Here is a 25,166-nt window from a genome sequence, read left to right as displayed (position 1 = left end):
AATGCAATATCCTTGATGACGAACAATTTGGCTTTAGAAAGGGAAAGTCAGTTGTGAGTGGTTTAACGATTTTGTTGAGTCTTTCACAAATTCTATTGATTCAAAGGATTTGGTTGTTGGTATTTTCATGGATATGACCAAAGCATTTGATAGTGTTTACCATCATATGCTGATGAAAAAGCTATCAGGTATTGGTGTTCAGGACAGATGTCTGAAATGGTTTGAATCCTATCTAATTGGTTGAAAACAATATGTAGATATTCCCTATGTTAATTTTAATCATGTAAATTTAGCAGTTTCAAAACTAAATATAATTAGTTATGGAGTTCCCCAAAGTTCTATATCGGGACTATTATTATTTTTAGTTTATTTGACAGGTTTGCCATCAATTTTTGAACCCCCAACAAAATTTGCCTTTATGTAACTGATGACTGTGTAGTCAGTATTGTATGTTGATTGACAGGGCAGTGACAACACAGATGAGGACAGTGCACGAGCCACAACTCCCCTGGAGACTGAGGAATGGTTGGCATTTCTGGTACAGAGCATGAAGGAGGTTATGACTGGAGATGTCGAGAGCATGTCAGAGAAGAGTTTCATCACCATGGTGACCAATGCCCTGACCAACCATGGCGCGACTCCCAAGGTTTCAGAGTATATTGCATGTCTGTTGGCATTGCCTTATGTGACCCCTGGCGTCACCAAGTCTGAATTGACCACTATTGTATCAGTAAGTGACTGTACTATGGTTGTGAAATTGTCATAGTTACTTTTATTTTACATTATAATTTATTTCAGCTTAAGATATACTCTGAGGCAAAATCTAGACTAGGTAACAATAGTTATGTGTAATATCAATAGATTATTATGTATAAAATAAAATTTTGTAAAAAATTGAGTTATCAGAAATGTAATTTATTCAAACCATAACATAAGTGCTTCTGAAATAATAGCTAGTAACACTTTTGCTTATACTCTGATCCTTTTAACCATAAACACTAAAATTATATGTACTAATAAATGCTTACTTCCATTTAAAAACTGTCATAGGGCTCCATCACGTATTAAGTAAGTGCTTTACTGAGAAGGCTATTGTGTGCCTAGCCATGGTAACTGCTAGTACAAAATAAATTACGTGTACCTTTAATTAATTATTAGAAGTTACATAAAAGTACTGAAAATCAACATGCAGCAGTCATCACAGTTGCATTGAACTGAAACAGCTAAGTTTCGTCCAAAAAATAAACAATTTGGAAAAAGTAGTGTTTTTATTAACATTTAGTAATATTGAAACAGCTAAATTCAAAATAAATGCATTTTTATAAAAATGCTGATTGAGTCATTCATACATTTTACTTGTTTTAAAAATGATGTTAGGCAGCTTGGAAACTGATGTTTCTCATATTGTCTGAATCACGTCAATATAATGAATTTTTTTGTAATCCTATAATAAATGAAATAATGAGGGCATACCTCAAAATTAATTAAGCAGCTTTGCCATTCATAATCAGTCTGTCAAAGACGCATCAGTGAAACTCGATATGTCTAGGGTCAATACAATAACTCTTTTTATGTTGATGCATTTGGTTGGAACATAGAAGTCTTCTAAGTATATTTTTCAAAATGAATTGAACTGACACTGTTCTGTCTCAGGTCTACATGGAGGTTAAGGTGGTGTCCAGCTTAATGTTTGCCCTGAAGCTGTTGACCAACCGGGCAGGTTGCTCAGCAAGTCACGACAGTGTGATTGAGGCCAACAAGCTGTCCGGGGACTACCTGAAGGCACTAGAGCGCGTTCTAGTCCTAGTCACACAGTTGGTACACTCCGACTCAGTGTTTCTCACCCAATTCTGTGACGTCGTAGTCTTGCTGCGTCTTTCGCCTCGATTACATCTGCTGTTAACACTTTACAGGTGAAATTTCAGATTTGGTTTTCCTTTTTGTCATGTCATATGTGCTAGTTTTAGAAGACAAAAAATTATCCATCTAAAAACCATCAAATTGATTTGGCTATCAAGAGAACTACATTTTAATAAAATTAAAAATATTCCATACTTATAATTATTTGAAAGATTTTATTTTCTTTATCTTACAGCTCAAGCCTTTTAGACAGAGTCAATCTACATGTAATAAATAGATTTTGCTCTCATTTTCAATTTGGTTTTTGTATGTTTATCAACAGCTCCAATGTGATGAATAATGTTGGTCATGTGTCTTATTTAGGTTAATCAAGCTCGGGTCTCAAACATTCCTTTTGCTCACTGTCCTGGAATAATGGTTTCCCTGATGAGGAAAAGAAGAAAAGTTATGTTTAATCAATTCTCTTATTTCATAAGAGATCTTGAATTGATTACCTTGTATGCCTCTGGTATACCCAGCAGGGATCACTTCTGGCTGGTTTATACCTACCAGTTGAACCCACCACTGGGCACAGCAAAAACCGATGTGCCACTTCAATCTGGGCAACCTTATGGATGTCCAGTAGCGGCACATCACTAACCGCAAATGTTGAGATTCTGGGGTTCATGGGCAATTCGATAAGTTTAGTCTACTGTGGAAGATGACTGTTGGAGTTGGTGGGGTTTGTTCCCTTACCTCAGAGGTTCTTGTTAACCCCAACAAGGGTGTGGCTTTGGACACTATTCCACAAAATAACTGCGGAATCTGTTTGGTTGGAGATCTGAATGTTGACAGTCTGGAAGATACCAATGAGAAGTTCCTCCTCCGTGATCTTTTAGCTTCCTATGACATAGCTAGGCTTGATCTACCACCAACAAGAATCACCAACACATCCATATCATCCATAGACGTTGTGTGCACTAATCTGAACAATACCATGATAGATGTAGATATTGTGGACACTGGCATATCCGACCATACAGGGCAGTTATGCACTATCAAGTTTCCTTGTAGATCTAAAAAGAACCCAACGTCTTGCAACAGAACCTTCACCTCTCGTAACGTGGGACTTTTTAAAAACCTAGTGTCTAACCAATCTTGGGAGAAAATCTACAAGGCATCAGAAGCAGACATGCAGGGTGTCCAGCAGCCTTGAAAAATCGGGAAGAGCGGGAATTATGCTTGAATTTTACCTGCCTTGAAAAGGGCGGGAATTATGCTTGAATTTTGTAGAAAATCGGGAGTTTTGATTTTTTTTATACCGCTGCCGTTTCTAATGCAAGACGCCCACTATGACCGTCCCGGCCTTTTTGTCAAAATACACGCAATCAAATGGACACCAGCCCACTGCGGGCGGCCCGGCCTTTTTGTGAAGTCGAAATACACGCAATCGAATGGGACACCCGCCCAACTGCGGGCGGCCCGGCCCGGCCTTTTTGTGAAGTCGGAATACACGCAATCAAATGGACACCCGCCCACTGCGGCCGGCCCGGCACAGCCCGGAAAGACGGCCCACACGGCACCCGAAGAGCCAACCGAGGCTGGATAGGCCGGGCCAGTCGCAGTGGGGCGGTGCTAGGCTGGATGTGAACCCGGCCCGGCCTTTTTGTGAAGTCGAAATACACGCAATCAAATGGACACCCACCAACTGCAACCGGCCCGGCACAGCCCGGAAAGACTCGGCCCACACGGCACCCGAAGAGCAAACCGAGGCTGGATAGGCCGAGCCGGCCGCAGTGGGCGGTGCTAGGCTGGAGTGAACCCGGCCCGGCCTTTTTGTGAAGTCGAAATACACGCAATGAAATGGACATCCGCACACTGCGGGCGGCCCGGCCCGACCTTTTTGTGAAGTCGAAATACACGCAATCAAATGGGACACCCCGCCCAACTGCGGGCGGCCCGGCCCGGCCTTTTTGTGAAGTCGAAATACACGCAATCAAATGGACACCCGCCCACTGCGGCCGGCCCGGCACAGCCCGGAAAGACTCGGCCCAAACGGCACCCGAAGAGCCAACCGAGGCTGGATAGGCCGGGCCAGTCGCAGTTGGTGGGTGTCCATTTGATTGCGTGTATTTCGACTTCACAAAAAGGCCGGGCCGGCCGCAGTGGGCGGTGCTAGGCTGGAGTGAACGCGGCCCGGCCTTTTTGTGAAGTCGAAATACACGCAATGAAATGGACACCCGCACATTGCGGGCGGCCCGGCCCGACATTTTTGTGAAGTAGAAATACACGCAATCAAATGGACACCCGCCCACTGCGGCCGGCCCGGCACAGCCCGGAAAGACTCGGCCCCACACGGCACCCGAAGGGAGCCAACCGAGGCTGGATAGGCCGGGCCAGTCGCAGTTGGTGGGTGTCCATTTGATTGCGTGTATTTCGACTTCACAAAAAGGCCGGGGCCGGCCGCAGTGGGCGGTACTAGGCTGGAGTGAAACGCGGCCCGGCCTTTTTGTGAAGTCGAAATACACGCAATCAAATGGACACCTGCACACTGCGGGCGGCCCGGCCCGACATTTTTGTGAAGTAGAAATACACGCAATCAAATGGACACCCGCCCAACTGCGGGCGGCCCGGCCCGACCTTTTTGTGAAATCGAAATACACGCAATCAAATGGACAGCCGCCCAACTGCGGGCGGCCCGGCCCGGCCTTTTTGTGAAGTCGGAATACACGCAATCAAATGGACACCCGCCCACCTGCGGCCGGCCCGGCACAGCCCGGAAAGGACTCGGCCCACACGGCACCCGAAGAGCCAACCGAGGCTGGATAGGCCGGGCCAGTCGCAGTTGGTGGGTGTCCATTTGATTGCGTGTATTTCGACTTCACAAAAAGGCCGGGCCGGCCGCAGTGGGCGGTACTAGGCTGGAGTGAACGCGGCCCGGCCTTTTTTGTGAAGTCGAAATACACGCAATCAAATGGACACCTGCACACTGCGGGCGGCCCGGCCCGACATTTTTGTGAAGTAGAAATACACGCAATCAAATGGACACCCGCCCAACTGCGGGCGGGCCCGGCCCGACCTTTTTGTGAAATCGAAATACACGCAATCAAATGGACAGCCGCCCAACTGCGGGCGGCCCGGCCCGGCCTTTTTGTGAAGTCGGAATACACGCAATCAAATGGACACCCGCACACTGCGGGCGGCCCGGCCCGGCCTTTTTGTGAAGTCGAAATACACGCAATCAAATAATGGACACCCACCAACTGCGACCGGCCCGGCACAGCCCGGAAAGACTCGGCCCACACGGCACCCGAAGAGCAAACCGAGGCTGCATAGGCCGGGCCGGCCGCAGTGGGCGGTGCTAGGCTGGAATGAACCCGGCCCGGCCTTTTTGTGAAGTCGAAATACCACGCAATCAAATGGACACCCACCACCTGCGACCGGCCCGGTCCAGCCCAGCCCGGACCGGTTCGCAGTGGGCGGGTTTTCATTTGATCGTATGCATTTTGACAGAGTATAAAAGTCCGGGCTGGGCTGGACCGGGCCGGTCGCAGTGGACGCCGTGCTCAACACAAATGAAGATATTGAAAGCAACAGTTTTCATTATGTTCACATCGATGTGAAATTGACAGGATACAAAGGAAATTTGGAAGTAACTCGCTCTCGTTGCAGTCGCCAAAAAATGGTGTTATAGTAGGTTTGACGAGAGATGGCATTTATATATGCTTGATGTTAAAGTAATTTGAAGAGTGGCTAAATAACCTACGCGACTATATATTGTATTTATAATATTCGCATGTTGAAGAGGTTACCAATTCTTTGAAACATAGTGATGAATATTAAATGTTTCAATTTAAGGTAATCGAAAAACGTGATCATGTGATCAATTATGGTGTACAATTGGATGGCCTATAGGATTTATTTTAAATTTATTTGAGATATATAATTAATACAACACTTTTTTAGTAATCTAGGTGTTTATTTACCTTTGCTGTACTATTAATGGTTGTTATCATTTAACTTATTGTCAATAGCCTTATTTGTTTTAAATTAATTTGTGCAATGAGTAAAGGTGCAATACATCATTAGTAATTCAATTGTTAAAAAAGTTTTATAACTTTCACACATGTTTTCTAAAGAGAGTAACACTTTTTCTGTGACAAATTTATTTTTTAACCACAAAAATAAATTGTAAAAAGGGTTCAACATTTTAATAACCCATGTTTTGGGACTTTTTGAGTTTAATCCTTTTTTACAAAATGAATATTAATATATTTTTATTTATTTTAAACAGTTATTTTCTTTTTATGAAACTAAATTCACCTAAAACTAAACCTAACCCTCAACTGGTTTAGAATAGTATTGGGTTTGATGTTGAAAGTGTAAGTAAAACTTCTTTAACTTAAAAGTAAAACTGTTTCTTTACTATCCTGTGTTTTTTGAGGGTTTGTTTTCAGATTTCAAATAAAAAAATCGAAATCATTTACCTATTTGGATATTAAAATGTATTTGTAACAAACTGTTACAATATAAACATTAAATTAGGCTTTGGTACTTTATCATAATTTTGTATAGGCCTATAACGTTTTTTTACTATTTTTTGTAATTAGTACATTACACTGAAATTCATTTTAAACTAAATTAAATGCCACATTAAGCATAGTATTGTTTAAATAATTAAATTAACATATTTTATAGGTACGATTACAGTTCAAAGTTTTTGAAACACAAGGAAGTTCAATTATGAGTTATAGGTTCTGAAAAAAACCTCATTTAATGTAAATTTTTCAACAAAACAATTATAAAAATGTTGTTAATAATGTATAAGGACATTAGTAATTTAAACAGAGGCCTTAAATATTTGAGAAATCTTTATTGTTACATGGAAAGTAAACACTATTTCGTGACTTGATTTTTGGCTTGTAAAATTGTTAGTTACCGATAAAGAGCCAAAAGTAAACCGCGACTATAGCCTTGAATTTTATAATTTTGAGCCTTGAAAACCTTGAAATGTGCTTGAATTTTAGATTTGGTCATTACTGGACACCCTGACATGGCATATGATAACTTTATCAACATTTTGACAACCGTGTTAGACATAACTTGCCCTTACAGAAATTCAAAACGCAATAGTCAACGATCTAAGCTAACCATCTCCAGCCCAGAAGCAGATAATCTAAGAAGATTATATATTGCTGCTAATAACAGGTACATTCTCACAGGTCAGGAAGAAGACAAAATAGCAGCCTCGAGAACAAAAAAGGAATATGACTTAAAATTAAGATCTATCAGGCGTAAGGCTAATGAAAAGTTGATAACTGACTCTGAAAATAAAAGTAGAATGATTTGGAGTATGATTAATTGTGAGAGGGCTTCGAGAATGAGTGCTGAACAAGAAAAATGGAAGCTAAGCATCGCAGGAGAGCAAACTGAGGAACCCTTGAAGATTGCAGAACATTTTAACAAGTTCTTTACAACAGTGGCAGAAAAGACTTTAAAAGCCAATAACCCCCCAAGAACTGTTGGTACAGGTGTCTTTCAGCACAACTCGAGGAGCAAACTTGTTGCTTTCAAACCTACAACGAGTGAAGAAGTCAGGATTATCATCCAAGGAATGAAATCTTCAATGTCAGCTGGTGTAGATGATATCTCCTCAAGACTTCTGAAGCTCTGCAAAGAAGAGTTGTGTGCTCCCTTGAAGGACATCATAAACAAATCGCTTTCACAAGGAGTCTTTCCAAATAAACTAAAAACTGCCAAAGTAATTCCTCTGCATAAACAAGGTCAAAGAGATGAAATAACCAATTTTAGACCCATATCACTTATCCCAACGGTATCTAAAGTCATCGAAAAAGTTGTGCTAATAAGACTAATTGAACATCTTGAGTTTAACAAGCTCCTACCAGAGAGACAACACGGCTTCATCTCTGGAAAATCCACTACAACTGGGCTTGTTGACCTGATTGAGTTTGTTATCGATAGCTTTGAGTCTGGAAACTCTGTTGTTAGTACCTTTCTAGACTTAAGCAAGGCTTTCGATTGTCTTGACCACAGCCTAATACTGAAGAAGCTTGATTCTCTGGGAATATGGGGAACACCTCTCAAATGGTTCACAAGCTATTTGTGTAACAGAAGACAGATTGTTGAAATCAAACATGTTATTGAAGGGTCAGTGAGGAGAGTGGCTTCAGAACCTAGGGGTGTATCACGGGGCGTGCCCCAGGGATCCGTCCTGGGACCCGTTCTATTCATCTTATTTGTTTCAGACTTGCCAAAGTACTTAGAAGCTTACTGCTATCCCATCATGTATGCTGATGACACGGCCTTACTCACTACCAGCAGGTCTGCAGAAGAACTGGAAATAAATGCATACATATTTCTAAGTATGGCACAAGACTATTGTGAAAAGAACGACCTTGTGTTCAATGAAACAAAAACAAAGCAGATGAACCTGGGACGACTAAAAGATAGGGTATCAGGACCTCCTAATATAATAATGACTGACTCACTAAAACACCTGGGAATGATTCTGGATAGCTGTCTTTCATGGACTCTGCATGTTGACTACTTGTGCCAAAAACTAAGCACGGCAACATTTGTTCTGAAAAGGGTAAAGGCCACCAGTACAGATGAAGCTATGACCACCGCTTACCATGCTCTGTTTGAGAGTCACCTACGATATGGTGTGGTACTGTGGGGCAGTACATCTAGTACAAATATTCAAAAAGTTCTTGTCCTGCAAAAGCGTGCCCTAAGGACTATGATGGGTCTATTGCCGCATGAAAGCTGCAGACAGGTGTTCAAGGATCGCGGAATCCTGACAGTAACAGCTATCTATATTCTGGAGGTAATTCTTCACGCCTCAAAGAAAAACTTGAAGAAGCTTGGAGACTTTCGAGGGCATGCAACTAGAAACGCACAGGATTACATCCTCCCACTACACAGGATGGAACTCTTTACGAAGAAACCATCATATGCCGGCGCAAAGCTCTTCAACTTGCTTCCTTTTGAAATCAAGAGAGGAGACAACAACACTCTGAAAAGAAGACTGTGAAACTGGCTGCTTGAAGAAACCATCTATACCCTCAATGAATTTATTGACCGCTGCAGGAACTACAGGACCACCTAGGAAGAACTGCACACAATTAATAAATAAACCAATTTTTGACTTATTGTTAAATCCTTTAACTTTATTTGTAAACAAGATTGTAAATTCTGTGACTCTATTACATTTCTTGAAGAAATTGTTAATAAAGATTTTTGACTTGACTTGACTTGACTTGTGCCACCCCCTGCCTACTTTGACTGGAGAGGCAGGTTTAGAGCTGGCCTCCCCTTCTTCCGGGATGACTTTGAGATGTAGTGCCCTAATTCTTCCTCATGGATCTCGATAGGAGGCGGCACCTACTCCCTAACCTTACCCATCCTGAATATCCTGTCACTCCGGAAGCAGCGCAAAGGTTCTTACAGGACTAAGTGCAATTTATAAGCTTCTTGTCCTAAGAGAGAAAAAAAAAAAATGCCTCTGGTATCATTCAAGGACTTGATTTGAACTTGATTTTATCTACTAGAATCTATTGTAATCTTTAATGTGTTGCAAAGTATTTATTGACATATGCAGTGACAGACGCGCCAGGCGTCAGACTGTGGCTCACACGCCCGTTCTGCATGTCCACTACCTAGTCTCCTGACCTAGGTTAGGTTAGGTTATGATATGATAGGATAGGATAGTAATTTAACATAACATAACATTACCTTACTCTACCCGATTTGTAAAAAAATAGGTGGGGTCCGTATAGTGCATAAGTACCTTAATGATGAGTGTATAATGACCCAATTATACATACATTTCAAGTCATAAATTCCAGATATTAAAATGCATTCATAAACACAACTGATTTCTGCCATAGAGGTAAGACTTTAACCAATTTAAGGAATGATTGTGAATACCATACGTTTCTAGTTTGTAAAATAGTCTCAAGTCCACAAGGTGCCAAATGTTTAAGTAAAGTCTTGGTAAAGTGCAATAGTAAGTTTTTTGTCATCAACATTAGTAACTATTTCGTTTGTATGTCTCTCCAATGGCAGGTTGGTACTTTCATTTATAATAGAGCCATATTGGTTTGATAAGAAAAGGTAAATTATGTATCAATTTGCTTAACCTTGTACAATTGTTTAACCCATTTCCTCAGTAGATCCGTCCATTGTTATTAGTTTTCTGATTTATAGTGCATGTTATATTCTAAATTTTGTTATAACTTAGACACATTTAGTAAAAATTAAATTTACTGGTGAAATTTTTATTGCAATAAACTGTTTTAATGGTAACAAATTTAGCTTTTTTGTACTATTAGTAGATTTGACCTGATATTAAATATTTCTTCTATAAAATAAAACAGTACTAGTTCTAATTTTGAACATTTTGTCTATTTTGTGTTTTCATTTTGGTTGTATTATCATCCTTTGTTGAATGTACTCACACTACTTAAAAAAATGTTTCAAAACATATTGGGTCGGGGGGAAAATTTTTTAAATATAAAGAGTTTATACACTACAGTTATCTTCAAGTATTATGTAGATAAGAGATATGTATAATACACATAGGTTATAATAAATAAGTTTTTTTTTAATATGTTTAAAGTATACATAAAAAAAACACCACTAAATAGCCTACCATTCCAGGATCTTTCATCTGCAACTTTGACAGTTAAAAATACCCTCTCAGGAATTTTGAATGTTGAGTTAAGCTCCAGTTCACCTTCCTGTTTATTGCAGCATCTAGTATCTGATGCTGTCTTAGACTTGACTAGCCTGGAATATGGAATCATGTTCGTCTGAAGAGATCAAAGAAAGTCGGTGACGAAGAAGCTCACACACCTATTCATAGGTGTCTCTGATATCGAAACGATGTAAAGGTTCATTTTGAGCTTCTTCGTCGCCAACTTTCTTTGATCTCTTCAGACGATCTTGACTCTAGATTCCAGGAGTCAAGTCTGAGACAGCGTCAGATACCAGACGCTGCAATAAAAAGGAAAGTGAACAGGAGCTAAACTCAACATTCAAATGGAATTAATCCTTCCTACCATAGCTACATTATGTGTATAAAACTCTCAGGAATGTTAATGTGTCATATTAGTAATTAAGTTTGTGATTTTCTTTACACTTTTAATTCTGTTGATTACAATAAAATATATGTGACAGGTTACATCCCCAGACAACTGCCTATGTGGTGGCTATCCTTACCCATATTCTGCGGCAGATGCCTGAGAACGCAAACATCGTTGATAACAGTGTGCGTCCCGAGGTCTCCTCAGGTAGTTAGCCTCACACTAGACTCATACCTACTTCTGTTATTGCTTTATTTAAGTAATATAATTTTTGTATTGATGATAAATAAGATAGGAGCCGTTACACCTAGTTCCATGTAAAACGCTTCACTGAGGTTGCAAGCTAAATTTCAAGTAACTCACATTTCATTCTTGAGATTCCCTACGGACAGACAGGTAATCATACAGAAAATAAATCTATGTCACCCTGGCAGATGAAATAAACTTTTTGTGGGCTACTGAGTGATAAGCTCCAATAACGTTGAGCCAAAACCCATGGGTGGGCATGCACCAATTATGATTTGTCTGAATTCGTTCTTGTCTATGTAGAAATGAAGTTTCATCCAAAGTTTAACCCTTTGAGTGCCGCAGCGTTTTGCTATATGGTAGGTATGCATAAAATGCCGAGCGAAAGTGCCTGATTCTGCAAGGGTCTGGTTAAAAATTCATTAGATGTTTATTTATTGGTATAATGTCTTGGGTTTTGGTTTTTTTTAGATAAATATATCTTTATAAATATAATACATTGATCACTTATTTAACGTTTTTATACAAATAAAAAAAAATCAACAAAAACTTTATGAGCAAAAACATTTTGTTTTTTATTTTGACACAACTTAGTGTTATTGAAATATTTTATTTTTTCACTTTTAGTTATTCTATCTTATACTCCATTTAATTCTTTACAAAAAGACATATAACAATTTTTTTATACTTATAAATAAAGTTTGGAAAATAAATATAAAAATATGAACCACTACAAAACTAGAAATTTTCTAACTTAACCTAACACTCTGTGTATTGTCTACACTGCTAATGCTTAAATCTAATGCCTGCAATATTAGGTCTTCATTGTCAGCAATGTTTTACGACTTATTGTTTATAAATATCACTGAACAAACACAAAAAACATTAAAACTATACAAACGTATTTAGTAAAGTACTAGCTGCTTACGATCGCCGTAACTCACGGTCAAGTCATTGTTCTACTTACACACAGACTAGAACAACATACACAAACGAAATAATTTGAAGATACTAACACTACAAACCCATTTACACTTAAAAACTTTCAATATCATTTGTGAAATAAACAGCAGCGCAAACAAAACATGTTACGGCTCGTCCGCTTAGCAGTTGATTCTAAACTCGACTGACGCGCTCACTTTACAACCGCCATAAAAATCAGAATCTAACCAGAATGCAACAAAACCTACATCAAAAGATACGTTGAAGCCTTTGGAATGCGTATGTATAGTCATTGAGCCAATTTAAATAAATACTATATAAAATATAAGCGTTACTGCAGAAGTCGCTAACAGCGATTCTGGCATTTCTTGTATATAATGCGGGATCGCTGACAGCGATGCTCCGGCATTCATAGGGTTAAACTCTACAGATTAAATTGTTCTCGAGACATTTTGTAGACAGGCAGAAATAACATTTTCCAGTCCATTCAGTGATAGGCTTTACTAACGCTTAGCCAATTAGATTGCTTCACTTATTTCACCTCATATATCAGGGTGCTTCACTTATTTCACCTCATATATCAGGGGTTTTTACACTATTACCTGCGTAGGGTGGAAGTATTGTTATAATATAATAATTACAGATTGTTGAAAAACAATTGTGTGAAAGATAACAGCAATTGAAGAGAGATTAAATGTTAAGCGATTAAAAAAATTAATATTGAATTATAAGCTTAGATAATTTTTGAGTTCCCAACAACTTATCAGGACATGTGCCTAATTTTGACACACTGGTTATAAATAGGATGATTGAGAGAATTGTAAATACAGGAGACCATACAAATATAAAAGAAAGTGGTAAGAAGTGGCCGAATTTAATACCACTCAATGATTCATGTCCAAAGGGGGGAAGAGGTAGTCACCTTATATACGTAGAATTACAATGGACATATCAGAGTCCATGACAGTGAATGAAAAGTTAATTAAGTTTATGGCATAATTAGTACCCAAGGAGATTCTATATAGTAGGAAGACTAACCGTTTATGTTAAAGGGAGAAACGGAGAATGCTAATAACCAGAGAAGTTTAAAGGAAGTAATTTATAGAAATTTATTACTTTTGTCAATGTCTATATTTTATATCTATGCATTTAGATAACGTAACAGACAGCTGGTTTGACACCGGCACTCTGTGTTGTCGTAATTGTTTGGACGTCTAGTTTATGGCTAAAAACTAAATATATTTTAATTAGTATTAAATTATATTGTGAGTTTAAAGTTAAGATGAGTAACAGGCGCCGGGAGAGATCACCAATAAGTGAAAATGCTCTGATAAACAGCATAGCCAGTAGTGGTGTTTCTTTACTTTAGACCAAAATTAACATAGGTGAATTTTATTTTATGTTCTATGACTTAATGTCACCTCAAGGTAGGCACTTCAAAATTTGTAATTTTACTCATAATTAGCTGTAGTTTGAAAATATATATGTTTAAAAGGATTCTATAATAGTCGAATATTTTTAAAATCTCCTGAAACATAAATAATAAAAAATACTTTTTTTTGTACGTTTGAATTTTTTTTGCAATGTTTGGGGGTAAACGTATTTTTTTCTTAAAAGATAATTTAATTTTAAATGAATATATAAAATAAATATTGGTTTATGATAAAAAAATAATGTTCCTATGAATATTTTTCTAAAACTATGCTCATCAGCTGTGAAACACCCTGGCCTTGAACAGACATGTCACTATTAAACAGTTGGCCTCTGACCATGGGTGCCTATTACCGCCGCTGGCCTTAAAAGGGTTAAAAAGGAACAAAAAATGAGTTCAATAGTTACCGTCCTATTTCAGTACTTAGTAATGTCTCAAAAATCTTTGAAAAGGCAATTTATATAGAACTTCAACAATACTTTGAGCCCCACTGTTTATTGTGCTCTGCTCAATATGGCTTTAGAAAATCACTGTCCACAACCACTGCTCTAGTGGACTTTGTTAATCAGATAGCCCAAGCCTTAGATGGGTCACAGTTTACACCTGGAGTATTCTGTGATTTATCCAAAGCTTTTGATTGCGTACATCATGATTTGCTACTGCACAAATTACATGGTCTGGTATTAGGGATGATGCTCTTGGCTTGATCTGTTCATACCTTAACTGTTGCAAACAGTGTACAAAAATAACTATAGATAATATTACATTACTCTGGCTGGAGTGAGACTGAGTTTGGAGTTCCGCAGGGATATATATTGGGCACTCTCTTGTTTCTTGCCTATATCAATGATTTAACCCTTTCAGGGCCAGGACCAAATATGAGATGTTGCAACATTTTTTCACATCTCTTTTATCTTTTTATCTTTTAGATTAAAATTTATAATTTTTCATAAAAATTAGAGAATGACCTAAAAGTTGCACCAAATTACTCGTATAGATATATACTATCAAGAAAAAAAATATAAATGTAGTTTTAAGTAATTTAAAATTTAAAAAATAATGTTTTAATAGATTATATAATTTTTTTATTTTTTAACTTTTTTTTGCAAATAACTAAAAAAGGAAAAATAATTTTACTGTGGGAAGCTATTTTATTATATTGTATATTTAGAAAGGAACAACCATACAAAATGTTGCGTTATTTCTCTCATAAATAAATTTTTATGACACATTTTGTATTAATACGCATAATTGTACTTCACAAAATTTTATAAGTTTTAAAGCAACTGACTCTTACATTGCAATAGAAACTTAAAATAAAAATTTACATTATGGATGTACCAGTGAACAGATGATTGTAGGATCCATAAACAGTTTCAATACAGTTAAAAAAACACTATTTACCAAGAAATATTTACACAATTTTATTTGAAATTTATTTACACTTTTTCTATTTAGAAATGTGCTATTTACAATTTCACTCCCGTGAGATCGCAAATTGTCAGTTATTGTAACTACTACACACAATAACTAAGCACATAACAACTAACACTACTAATATTTACAACCACAAAATAAAATAATGAAGAAGAATCCAGCATACAACGATACGATTACACTAAAGCATAAAGAATTAACAACAAAAGATCGAGTCAGCTGATTATGTCACGTGAAAATTTCGAAATAAAAATGCATAGACCTCCAAAATAAAAATTATATTCATATTAATTATCTACAAATATACCAGGGAATAAAAAAACATAAAACTTTAATCATTTGACGTCGTATTTATTGAAAACAATGAATATCAAGGAGACTATATATTGCCGCCTGGCGCTTTTCGCGTATGTCACCGATGGCAATATTTTGCCGCCTGGCACTTTATACCGCCTGGCACTTTATACCGCCTGGCACTTTATACCGCCTGGCACTTTATACCGCCTGACACGATCTATGGCGGCAATATATTGCCGCCTGGCCCGGAAAGGGTTAAGCTATAAAATTTCTAGTAATTGAGTTTTATATGCAGATGACACAACCTTACTGATACAAAAAAAATCAATAAATGACTTGTTCATAAAAACTAGAACATCACTCGCACGTTTATAATCATGGTTTGAAAACAATGGATTAATCTTAAATACCTCAAAAACTAATGTTCTTCAATTTAAACCGAACAATCACAATAAACATTCATCAAAGCACTCAGACACAACAGGGCTTAACATTGTTGAATCTCACAAATTTCTTGGACTCCATTTTGATCAAAATCTAAAATGGAATTATTATATAAACTATTTAGTTAATAAATTAAGTAGTCTACATTATGCTCAGCATTCTGTCACAGTGTGTCTTTAGAAACATGCAAAGCAGTTTATTATGCCTGTGTAGAATCTGTTTTATGATACAGAATTGTTGTCTGGGATTTACAGAAAAACTGAAAAAAGATATTGGTTGCACAGAAGTGTATAATTAGAACAATTGTTCAAAAAAAATAAAAAACTAGTTGTCGGCCATTATTTGGACAGTTTAAGATATTGACACCAACAGGAATATATGTTTATGAAGTCATATGAAGTTAGTGTGTGATAGGCCCGCCTTATATAATGAGTTTACCGCCACACACCACTTTAATACAAGGAACAATACAAAATTTCAGTATCCCCAACATAATCTCTCCTTATTTGAAAAAAGGCCCATCATATAAGCCTTTAAAAATTGTTAACAACATACCTCTCCCTATCACTTGCCTTAATCAAAAACAAATGGTAAGGCTGTAAAGGATAAGTTGATGAAGGAGGCATATTACTCCTTGGATGAGTACCTGCTTGATGGCTGGAACTAATTCGCTGCACCCTCCTGTTTTAATAGGTTTTAATATTTTGATTTTAATTTTTTTATTTGTATTATATTATCTGTTGGCGTATTATATTAATAGGCTGATATAAGTGCAAATTGATATACAAAATGTATTTTAGCTTTAGTTAGGATAGTTTATATTTTATGTCTTTGACGATGCACCTGTATTGTATACCATGTACCAATATAATACGTAAAGTGCAAATAAAGAATGACTAATTAGACTACAAGTATCACTATGATGTCACACGTTAAAATGTCATGTGATATTGTACTCAGTTTGTTTACAAATTTATTTATAATGCAATTCGCTCATGCATTACTCATAAGATCAATGTTTGCTAACGCTTAGTCAAATTCCATGGAGTGTTATGCATCATCATTGAACTCAATTTTACTTAAATAGAAATGGAGCTTCATGTAAAGTTTCAAGTCCATAGTTAGTTCATTCTATGCATTGTAATGTTTTTTTTTTTAAATATATATTCTTATATAATTATGACTTCGTTATAATTGACAAAATTCCATGTGACCAATATTTTACAGCCTATGAATAAGGCTATTTAACTGTAATATACATAAAGTTTTAAACTTTTCTGTCTATTAGTATACAACTGAAAAGTTTGACTTATGTCTTCAAACCACAACAATCTGCTTGAAGAAAGCAAACATTTATTGCGCATCTCTATTTAAAATTTTCTTTTTGCAAATATTAAATTTTTTTAACTACAACTCTAACAAATTGAAGTATTTAACACATTTGTGTGTCCAGGTGTTGACTGGTACAAAGTACTGAAGTATGGGAACAAGACTCTACAGACTCGAGTGTGTTACCTGATCAGCCTAATGGCCCGCCACTGCCTCAGCACCCTACAGTCAATGTGGAATCCCAAATTAAAAGACTATATCGAAGTTTTGGCTTATGACTCAGTACAAAAACTAAGATGTGTAAGTTATAAAAAATTAATATTTTGCAATTAAATGAATATATTATTACTGTGTATTATAGCGTTGTATAGTCTAATTTTGTGTGAATTACTGTGTACTACCAAATCTGGTAAAAAATAAAAGTATTACAGGATTGGAACCTATCCTCTTCTTCAGGTGGGGGAGGTATTAGTGCATACAAAAATAAAGAACTAAAAGTAGAAAATAAGGGAAAAGGGTTCAAAAATACCCAAAACCTGCTTGGAGTCCAGTCCAGGTGTTGTCACTGCATAGAATGCAAGTCCTGAGCACAAGTTACGAGTACGAGAATCACAATCACACATCACACCAGCACAGGTGAAAGTGGGATACTAACATGAAAATCGATGTTGGCTCTTTCTTCGGCAACGTGTTGTGTCATCTGAAACAATAGAATAAGAAGGCAATGGTCAGGAGGAGGAAGGGAAGGCTTTTAGGGCGGGAAGGGAAGCCACTCCCGGCCCTATGTTTTGGTCCTAGACCTTAGTGTCATGGTTTGTGTATGAATTTTGTTGGTTGAGGTTTGTTAACTGGTATAATTTGTTAAGGTTTCCTTAACTATCCTGCTAATTTTATGTATGAAGTCTTAATAAGTTTACCTTAATGTGTCTATTGGTTGCGGCTGGGCGGTTAATCATGTCTTTTTGACAAGTAGTATTATTTTTTATGATTTATATTCTATTTAAAGAACATTAATACAATAAAAATATTCATTAATCAATATTGAGTTTTCCTGCAATATTTTATAGCAATCTGTATTATCCGAGTTTTCCATATTCGAAGTAGTGTTGGTGTGGATAGCTCAGTTAATAGAACTTCTAATGTTATTAATTTTGTTGATTTTTCATATTAACACAACCTTGTATTATCGGAAATTGTCGTTATTTTAAACAGCCCCTATTATTTCCGATAATGGAAGTTTTACTCTAACTTCAATGTCTGATGAGAACATTTCATTTTAATTTGGAACAAAACACAAACTGTACAAAATATCGGTATCAAGGTCTGTATTTTAAATACATTTTCTTGTACTATTTAAAATGTAACATATTTGTATATATGCTTTTACCTAATATTTTTAAATGAGTCTCATCAGACATCCACTTTAAGTCATATTCCTTAACTAGGATAGGAACTTTATTCATGTCCTACATCAATATGCATATTTTTACCTTTCAAGGTGAATCAAATATATAGTTATAAATAGTTATCACAAAATTTAAATAAAATATTAATCCTATCATATATAATTGATTTTTATACTCTGTGTTGACTAAGTAAACTATTTCAGTTTATCTTTTTCTTTTTTTTTACAGGCGGCAGAAGATGTTGTGGAAGTTTTACAAGAGTTGCCATTTTATGATCAGAAGGGATCACAGGAACGTGAAAGTGTATTAGTAGATTCATAGCAGTTAAACAACATCAGTGAATTATGAGCATAAACAGTTGGAGTTTGTTTTATATTTGGTGAAGCATTTTGTTAACCACATAGGCCGGATTTTGTACAGGATATTTGTGGCCATATTGTGTGTAGGTTTTTTTATATTTTACTGATATTTTTGTTAATACTAAGCAAGTGTACTAGTCTGAATTAGTTGTAAATATTATTACTATTTTAAGGAAGTGTAGAAGTCGACTTATTTTAACAATTGTGGGCGCAAGGTACAGTGTGTGTGTGCTACCGCTCAGTAGACTAGAGGACAAATCATGCTGTGTCCTCTGTTTAGCAGTAAAGGTTTGGTGTTTTGTTGTTTTCACAGTAATACAATAAACCACTGATAGAATGAGCTCAGATGTTATGTTAAATTAGTTCTGTTTGTAAATGGTGGTCAGACATGTCTTTTGTTCACTTCACAGCTTTAAATAAATGTGAGTAAAATATTTTATTTCCTATTTATTAAATTAGATTTATTTATTTAAGAAATTTTTAAACAATGTATAAAAATTGTTTTAAAATAGCAATTAGTGCAATAAACAACTGTCATGAGTTAACTGCCACTGAAAATAATTTTGGAAATAACAAGTTGTTTGTGCCTAGCTTCGAGGCATAGACAATACCAACTAGAATATGAGGCCTCAGTGTCTGCCCAGGTACAAAAATCGCTAACATATCATGTTTTTTCAAATTAATAATAAGTGGCCAAACAAACATTCTTATATTTAATTTGGCAGTTGTTCAGTATTCAAGAGAAACTGAATAACGGAATCATCTATACCTCTAGGTGAATTAAAAATAGTCTTTAAAAGTAACTTACTGTGGTTGTCGATGGTAATTAAATGAGAAATCTTTTGCTTATAAACTCAAAGATCAATGTTTGTATCCTAGTTTTAATTTCTTGGTATTTTCTTATTATATCAAACTAATCATCTGGTATTACCTTAAATTACTGTAGTAAATAGCTTCAAGCTATAAATCACAAAAAGAATAAAAAAAACAATCAAAACATAAAAATAGTATACAGGATAATTGGGTGGTAATTGGCTGAGTGTTAGTAAAACCTATCAATCAGAGGACTGGAATAATTTCTCTTCTGTTTATCTGCCAGTGCACTTGACGTTTAAAAAACTAATTGAGGTATAGCCTTGAAATTTTGCATGAAGATAGAGGCAATATCAAGTTCAATGATTGTGCATGTCCCTCCATGAGATTTAGCTGAACTTTAGCAAGGAGGAACTCTTTGCAGGATATTTCGTGTACAGACAAAATGCTTCTTCTGTCTGTCTTCCACAGAATGTCTCGATAACAAATGAGTTTAGAGGTGAGATTTTGCTGAAGCTTCTTAATTTTTTCATACAAGATCAAGTTCAAAGATGGTGCATGACATTCTGTGGTGAGTGTACATGGATTAGGCTGAGTGTTAGTGAAGCATATAACACAGGGGGATATATCAAGGATGATTTGATCTACAAACTTGAAATGTTTGTATTTTTTGCTGTCACTCAGGAAGCTAGCAAATCTTTATTTCGCTCTGATTTTCTGTCTAACTGTCTGCAGGAAACCTTGAGAATGAATAGATTTATAGACAAACTTTTGCATAGTTAAGACTGAGTTCAATGATAGTGCATGTCATTAATTGTATTACAATAATAATTGTTAGTGTACTGTTTTTAAAGCTTACTTAATAACAGGTATTTTTAACTCTGTTTAACTCTTACTCCTTAGTTGTTGGAGGCAATAAGCTATTTCATGTGGTACTGAAAGGGTTAAATATTCAGCAAATGACTTCAATCCTGCCAATAATCAACAAAATAATTTAGACAATTGTTTGAAAATTTTTTGTGAATAGTTATTTCCTGATCACCATGTATCTATGTATTATTACTTATATTTTGTAGAAATAACAACCGTAGAGTTAAGAAAATTATCAACTCAAGTATCCTTCGTCTCGCTAATAATTGTTTACATTATAGATTTCTATTTTATTTACAAAGAGATTTTTAGTGTGCCAAGAAAAATGTACAAAGTTTATTTCAAATCAATGAAATATTGCTATTATCATATATTATCTGTTTGTCATTACAATACCTGTAACTGTAGACAACTAATGCTTTTTGTTTGACCAGATGACTAATAACTTAGTACAGTTACTAGACAATGTTGTTATTTGTGTACATTTCATGTCATATCAATATTATTTATAATATATTTGTTTACACAGTTTGTAAATATTGTATAATATTTACTAGGAAGGTTAATATGATTTTGTATATTTTTATAAATAAATCTGATGCTAATTGTTATGTTCTAAACTGTTATTATTCTACTAGCACTTACCCGCGGATTTCTTGTCAAATAATAGGAACATCATAGGCATTTTATCCTTTTTAAATAATTTTGGAGAGCAGTGTTTTGAAGTCCTGAAGTCATAGAGCAAAACACATTTTATGAATATCATTTAAATACTGAATCAGTCATACAACAAAATGGCTGACTGACAAGTCTCTGTGAAGTGTCACCCAAGAAAGTGGTGTTTTAAGTAGTAATACCCCAACAAACTATTATTGCTTTGCATATAAATCTTACCTTGAAGCAATTGTAAGTAATTTCCATAATATTTTTATAAAGAAACTGCAGCTTTACAAAGAATCACATATACTGTCACTGACACTGTCAATCTAGTAGTCCAGTAATCACTCAAGAACAAGCACTTTTTCATATAACAAGTTCAGTGTAACAAAAGGAATTTAATTTTATAATTTAACAAAAATATTTCAACAAAAAATATTACTAGGCTAACTGGTACAGTCTAGTATCAAGTCAAATCTTTGTTATTGCTGTGACAATAATTAGACCGTACAGAAAATGTCAATTAATAAGATATTCTAAAATTTGTCATTCATACTATAATACACATTCATACATACAATCTTTACAATCAAGCCTCTTTCATTCATCGCCAATGCAACCCACTTCAAACTCACCTGCATTATAAAATGCCTGAGGCACCAGGCATGTATGAGGCTTAATGAGTTGGGCGAAGATCTGTTTTTGGTTGATACTCAGCATTATGATAGTATTAAGTGAATTTGAGATACATTATTCTGATGTCTGCAATGCAATAATGAATTAAAAAGATAAGGCATGTTGTGGAACTGATGAAATAAATATAACAATGTAGATACAAAGAAAATATTAATGTTTTAGCTCGACTTTTTTTAATATTAAAAAATATCTATCTTAGGGTATTGTACCAGAGGAATTTAAAACACCTATAGTGGTACCAGTATTTAAAGCTGACGATGTCACAAATTTATCCTCGTACAGACCCATTACACTGATCAATACAGCTGCAAAACTCTTAGAATCCATGTTAAAAACTAAACTACTAAATTAATTTTTTAATATTCTCCTCCAATTAGTTTGGATTTATGCCTGGAAGAGGCACAGATTCAGCAGTAGAATAACACATAAATGCAATAGTCAACACCTCAGATAAATATCAGTACACAAGAACAGTTTATGTAGATTTTCAGAAAGCATTTGATGTTTCGGATTTGGCCATGCTTATTACAAAATTTAGAAAGTATGGGATAGGAGGGAGTGCAATTAGATGGCTTGAGCCATTTTGTAAAGGAAGGAATAAAGTAAAAGTAAGTGAATGATGCAGTGAGTTCTTTAGACTTCAGATATGGAACAGCTCAAGGCAGTGTACTTGGGCCCATTATATATTTTTAATCTTTATCAATGATTTGTTGAATATTCAAAGATATTTGCATATGCAGATGACACAGCATTAGTCTGCTCTGCATATGATAAAGAGTCTTTTAGAACTAAAACAAATAATGACCTGAATAATGTATCAATTTGGCTCATAAACAACAGAGTTTATTATTTTTATATTTTTGGCTCATAAAAAAGTCCAGCATTCTTTCATTACAATAGACATGTTTTAAATCTCCATTGTCATAAGCATAGTTGTATGTATAAATTCAATTGTACCTGCATTTAAACAGTAAAATATCTTGACCTATATTTAGATCAGTACTTAAAATGGGATCACCATATTAAAAAAAAAACTATGAAGAATTAACAATGCCTTGTATCACATGAGGAATTTTGTTAAAACCAAATATTTAATTAAATACTACAAAGGATGGTTGGGAGCACACTCAGATTTGGATTAATGCCTTTTGGTGGTACTTACCCAACAGCAAAAAAGCTTCTTGTAATAGGTCAAAGGCAAGCTGTACTTACGTAATTTTTGGTGTTAAGAAAGGAGATAGGATAAGTTATTTATTTTCTGAAAATAACTTGCTTACATTGAACAATTATATAAATACTGCTGCCTTATGTATACACATAGAAATTTCTATCAGTTTAAAATTAGAGAATAACAATAGTAACTCAATTTGTAACACAGTAAGGCTCTGCGTTTGCGAGGGGCATACGTTAGGGTCAGATGGCCGAGGATCTTGTCCATCAGTAACGGATGCGAAAAACCCGTTAGACTGACTGGCAATCACAGTCCCCTTCTTCCACAAGCCTATCCCCAATTTTTATTTTAAATTGTTTGTGTGCTTTGGTTTTATTGTTTATGATGCCCCAAGTTGTTTAAGAAACGTTTTTTGAAGAGAAAATTGATTTGGAGACATTGTGTGCTTTCGCAGCTTGAATCACTTTCGTATATATTTTATTATAATTCCTGAAAAAAAATTTGAACTGTTCATTTTAGGTGTTTTTATAATTTTTTATCTATAACCTAGAGAAACAGTGTAATCCAATTGTTATTTCAAATTTTTTCACAGACATTTATAAATTATGTAGGGCAGATGCTAATGTTGAAATTCATAAAATCAAAATTGTTCTGACAAGAAAACAAAATCTGCGTGGGCAGTGATAAACCAGGAAAGAAGATCTAAAAGTACAACAGGACCTCAAGAGCTTGATGCAAGTGGAAAAAATTACCCCCTAAAAATGGATGTTTTTTAAATAACTTTTTACAAAATTAGCCAACAATGCCCCTGCATCCATTCCTTCCAGCGTTCTCAAGTTCTCTAACTTTACTATTATAGAACACTTTGTTTTTTTGCTTGAGAATTCTTCCTAGTAATTTTTAGTGGACAGTTAATGTCAAGTGTGTCATTTATAATCTTAGTAAAATTGTTATAAGCATCTTCAGCATTGTCAGAGGCTAATACCACTGTCTAAAAAATGAGTCTGAAAGTTTTCTTTATAGATAGTTCAGTTTTTTGTTGTTTTTTTTTTTTTTTTTTATTCAAGGCGATTTGGCTGTTTCCACCTGCATCCACACTTGTTTTCAGTTTTTTTGTTTGAGGTGGTTTGGCTGTTTCCACCCGTGCCCTTAGTTGTTTTCAGTTTTTTTATTTGAGATGGTTTGACTGTTTCCACTTATCACTAAGTCTTGTATTAAGATAAAAGTATTACCGCCATTTGTGTCATGGGACAGGAAAGGGAGATTTCCTATTAAGTTGAAATTGTAAGATGGTATATTATTCTGTTTTGACTTCTTATAGTAATTTATTAAATCAAAATCAGAATACTGCTGATTATAACGGATCCATTTTGTGAGTGAATCTGCATGGGATGTAGCAATATAATAATAATGTAATAATATAATAATCTTGTGAAATTGCAACAAGGCAATGTGGGAGTGAGTTGTAAACGTCTTCCTTGCAATTTGACAACCTAACAACCAGAAAGTATTTGGAATGGCATTACAAAATAAGGGTCTGATTTATTATTTTGAGACTTGTTATCTTGTAAAGTAGTTTCCTTCTGATGCCACTTCATTTGCCCAGCACCGTTTCCATTGCTCAGAGCAAGTTTGGAAGTACGATTTTTGGAAACTTGAAAAATTACTGCATTGCATCTCGTTATATCACTGCTATGTTTTGAAATCGGCATCCTTTCAGTTGACATTTAATTTTGCAGAGCAAAAAACAGGCGTAATTTTCCAGAGCACTGGATAAGATCGTGAGTAGCAGAAACACAACTTCTTCCTCCTGGGGTGAAAGTAATTTGTGTACTTGGCAGAAACATGTTTAAAAGCCAAATTTTGTGAACTGAACCAACAGTGACTTTAAAATCTTCACTGGTTTCTTTAACAGTTATTCAATTGTTTTCTTTCATGAACTCCAGCACTTTAATGTTTTAAAAGGTTTACAACAACGTGTACCCCATTGGGTACATGCGATTTTCCACACCTGCCGTCGTGGACCCGATTGGGTACACACAGAGCTTCTATAAAGTGCGTTGTGCACCCAATAGGGTACACATTTTTAAGCATTTTCTTATAAAATATTTTATTGTTTAC

General features: G+C 35.6%; 1 protein-coding gene across 1 annotated transcript in view; it reads left to right on the top strand.

The window, feature by feature from the left end:
• The window catches only part of LOC124361000 (serine/threonine-protein kinase 36), a 42,533-nt gene extending 21,392 nt beyond the window's left edge, over positions 1 to 21,141 (top strand). Inside the window, exons 8-12 of the mRNA XM_046815041.1 lie at positions 464 to 730; positions 1,654 to 1,913; positions 11,041 to 11,153; positions 17,198 to 17,373; positions 18,708 to 21,141. Coding sequence (XP_046670997.1) covers positions 464 to 730; positions 1,654 to 1,913; positions 11,041 to 11,153; positions 17,198 to 17,373; positions 18,708 to 18,800 — 909 coding nt within the window. The 3' untranslated portion in view covers positions 18,801 to 21,141. The remainder of the gene's footprint in view (positions 1 to 463; positions 731 to 1,653; positions 1,914 to 11,040; positions 11,154 to 17,197; positions 17,374 to 18,707) is intronic.
• Positions 21,142 to 25,166: the final 4,025 nt, after the last annotated feature.

The sequence above is a fragment of the Homalodisca vitripennis genome, chromosome 1, assembly GCF_021130785.1.
Source record: "Homalodisca vitripennis isolate AUS2020 chromosome 1, UT_GWSS_2.1, whole genome shotgun sequence".
NCBI lineage: Eukaryota > Metazoa > Arthropoda > Insecta > Hemiptera > Cicadellidae > Homalodisca > Homalodisca vitripennis.
Note: the sequence above shows the minus strand (reverse complement) of the source record. Positions and strands in the feature narration are given on the sequence as shown.